This window comes from Monopterus albus, unplaced genomic scaffold (genome assembly GCF_001952655.1).
Source record: "Monopterus albus unplaced genomic scaffold, M_albus_1.0 scaffold139.1, whole genome shotgun sequence".
NCBI classification, from domain to species: Eukaryota; Metazoa; Chordata; class Actinopteri; order Synbranchiformes; family Synbranchidae; genus Monopterus; species Monopterus albus.
In genome coordinates, this window is record NW_018128019.1 from 982,120 (window position 1) to 984,434 (window position 2,315).

General features: G+C 41.1%; 1 protein-coding gene across 1 annotated transcript; it reads left to right on the forward strand.

Moving 5' to 3' along the window:
- The first annotated feature begins 345 nt into the window (after positions 1 to 345).
- LOC109967952 (N-acetyltransferase 9-like) lies at positions 346 to 2,015 on the forward strand. The gene is made up of 5 exons (XM_020613884.1): positions 346 to 397; positions 523 to 663; positions 815 to 874; positions 1,035 to 1,129; positions 1,225 to 2,015. The coding sequence occupies exons 1-5, from the start codon at positions 346 to 348 to the stop codon at positions 1,369 to 1,371; spliced, it is 495 nt and encodes a 164-aa protein (XP_020469540.1). The 3' UTR covers positions 1,372 to 2,015.
- Positions 2,016 to 2,315: the final 300 nt, after the last annotated feature.

The following is a 2,315-nucleotide window of genomic DNA, read 5'->3' on the forward strand; positions in this document are numbered from 1 at the left end:
ATGTCTCCCCTCGCCCTGGCCTCCCTTAACCTCGGCATCAACTCCCTTCTTCTCTTCCTCACAGACTCGGTGTAATCTTCATTTATATAAATATTAGATCCTTTAAGCTTCTTTGCTTGTTGCAGTATGTGTGCCTTATCCTTCTCTTTCATCAACTTTACCATCACCGCCCTCAGTCCCCGATCAGAAGGTTTCCCGACCCTGTGAGCCCGCTCCATCTCAATTTCTTGATGAATTTGCAGTTTCTCCTTACATTCCGCTTCCATCCAGCTTTCTCCAGCTGACTCCTTGATTTCCTCAAAGATGTGCTTTATGAGGTCAACACTGCTTTCAGGTTCTGTCCTTATGGCTTCCAAATCATTCCTTCCAGACATTCGTACCATCATCCATCAGATTGGTTAGGTTCAAGTGTTTATAAAGAATTGGTAATCACTGGATATGATATTAGTAAAATATCTACTAGTAAAATCATTCTACCTTTACTTAAAGAAAAGCTGTTTGACTTTTTTTATATTTTCCCAGAGTGCACATTCATCATCTTGGATAAGCAGCGATGGGCAGATCCCAGTATAGAAGAGGAGCAGTGCATGGTGGGAGATGTCAACATGTTCCTGACGGATCCAACAGACCTCTCCTTGGCTGAGCTGGAGATCATGATAGCAGGTGATGCCCAGTGTGCTTATCTTAGAAGTGATTCAAAATCGAAGGCTGAGCAAATATCTACAGTCAGCCTGTGTTGTGGTTTGTACATCTCAATCATTTCCTGTGTACATCTCTTTATATCTGGACACTATATTCTCCTTGTCTTTTACAGAGCCCAGTTACAGAGGCAAGGGCATTGGGAAAGAGGTGGCACACATGATGATGTGCTACGGTGAGCATCTGATGCCATCTGTCAGTACAGTTTGAGCAGAAGACAAGCTTAAAGTCACTGTGTAGAAGTTCCACACCTCTTGAATTACTGCCCATTTTTCTGCAATTCAGTCTTGTGTTCATCATTAGTTGGAGAATCAACCTGTGTCATCTTCCACCAGGAGTCACCAAACTCGGGATCAAGAAGTTTCAAGTAAAAATCGGACTGGACAACCAGGTCAGCATCAGCATGTTCAAGAAACTCCACTTCCAGCAGGTGATAAGATCATGTACTCTCATTGTGTGTGATTCCCGGTAGACCCCTAAATGTGGCTGTGTGGTAAGTGAATCTCACCTTCATCCTCATTGCAGGTGTCGGTGTGTAAGGTGTTCAAAGAGGTGACTCTTGTGTTGACGGTGGATGAGTCTGTTCGGACAAGGCTGCTGGAGAACGTGGCCTTCATGAAGGAGAGGGACTACAGACAGACCTGCAGCAACAGGCAGGAGCTGGTTTCATAGCGTTGTGCTGCGCTCTCACATCCTAAAGACTCTTGGCTGAAGCTCATCATTCTGCACAGCTGAACAAACCCAGCAGGAAACTGGATTGTGGTTCAGACTTTCACATGCACCACAGTTGCCTATTTTTATTCATAGCCTAATACCAGGATACCTGTTCATTTCATCTCAATAGAGGTGAGAACCTCAATATAGTTTTGAGGTGATGGCTTTTTACTTCACTTCCTTTGACTGACAGCTGGAGTTCCTGTTTGCACTATATGGCCACAAGTATTAGCATAAAAGTAAGAACTTGTGGTTCTGTGCAGATAGATGCATTTTGTTACCTTTGAACAGAGTTGTTATACAGTATGTAAATTTTATCTGTATAAAAACAATTTACTCTTTAGTTGAGAAATTGAAAACCACTGTCTGGTGAATAAGTAGTAAAAACTGAGGCCTAAACAGTAAAACACATTATAGCAAATATGTTTGTCTCGTATTCCATCTAATTGCTACATTAGTCTGCTGCATCTTTCATAATTTTCTTGTTCACATCTGGGAGCCTGATGGTTAAGATTACATAAATGCCAGCTGCATGTTGTTGTCCCTGTATCCACCCAGTGTGCCATTTGGAATTTGGAATGTAAGCAACATTTTGAATGTAGCACTCTTACCTATAAGAGAGCATCTCCAGTAAAAAGCCGTCTACCGGTTTGGACCTCACTGGGTCTTCATCAGGGCGGAAACATACAGGTATGTGCCAAAAAATTAGAATATCAAGGAAAAGTCCATTTATTTCAATAATTTGTTTCAAAAAGTGAAACTTGTATGTTATATTAGTTCATTGCACACAAAGTGAAATATTTCAAGCCTTTATTTGTTTCAATTTTGATGATTATGGATTAAAGACAAAAAAAAACCCAAATCCAGTATTTCACAAAATTAGAATATTTCATGTGACCAAT

Excerpts from the sequence above, each read along its gene's own strand:
- LOC109967952 (XM_020613884.1), top strand. The coding sequence starts at position 346 with ATGGCTTCCAAATCATTCCTTCCAGACATTCGTACCATCATCCATCAG. Across the intron at positions 398-522 it reads TACCATCATCCATCAGATTG|AGTGCACATTCATCATCTTG; the intron begins GTTAGGTTCAAG and ends ATATTTTCCCAG. Across the intron at positions 1,130-1,224 it reads AGAAACTCCACTTCCAGCAG|GTGTCGGTGTGTAAGGTGTT; the intron begins GTGATAAGATCA and ends TCCTCATTGCAG.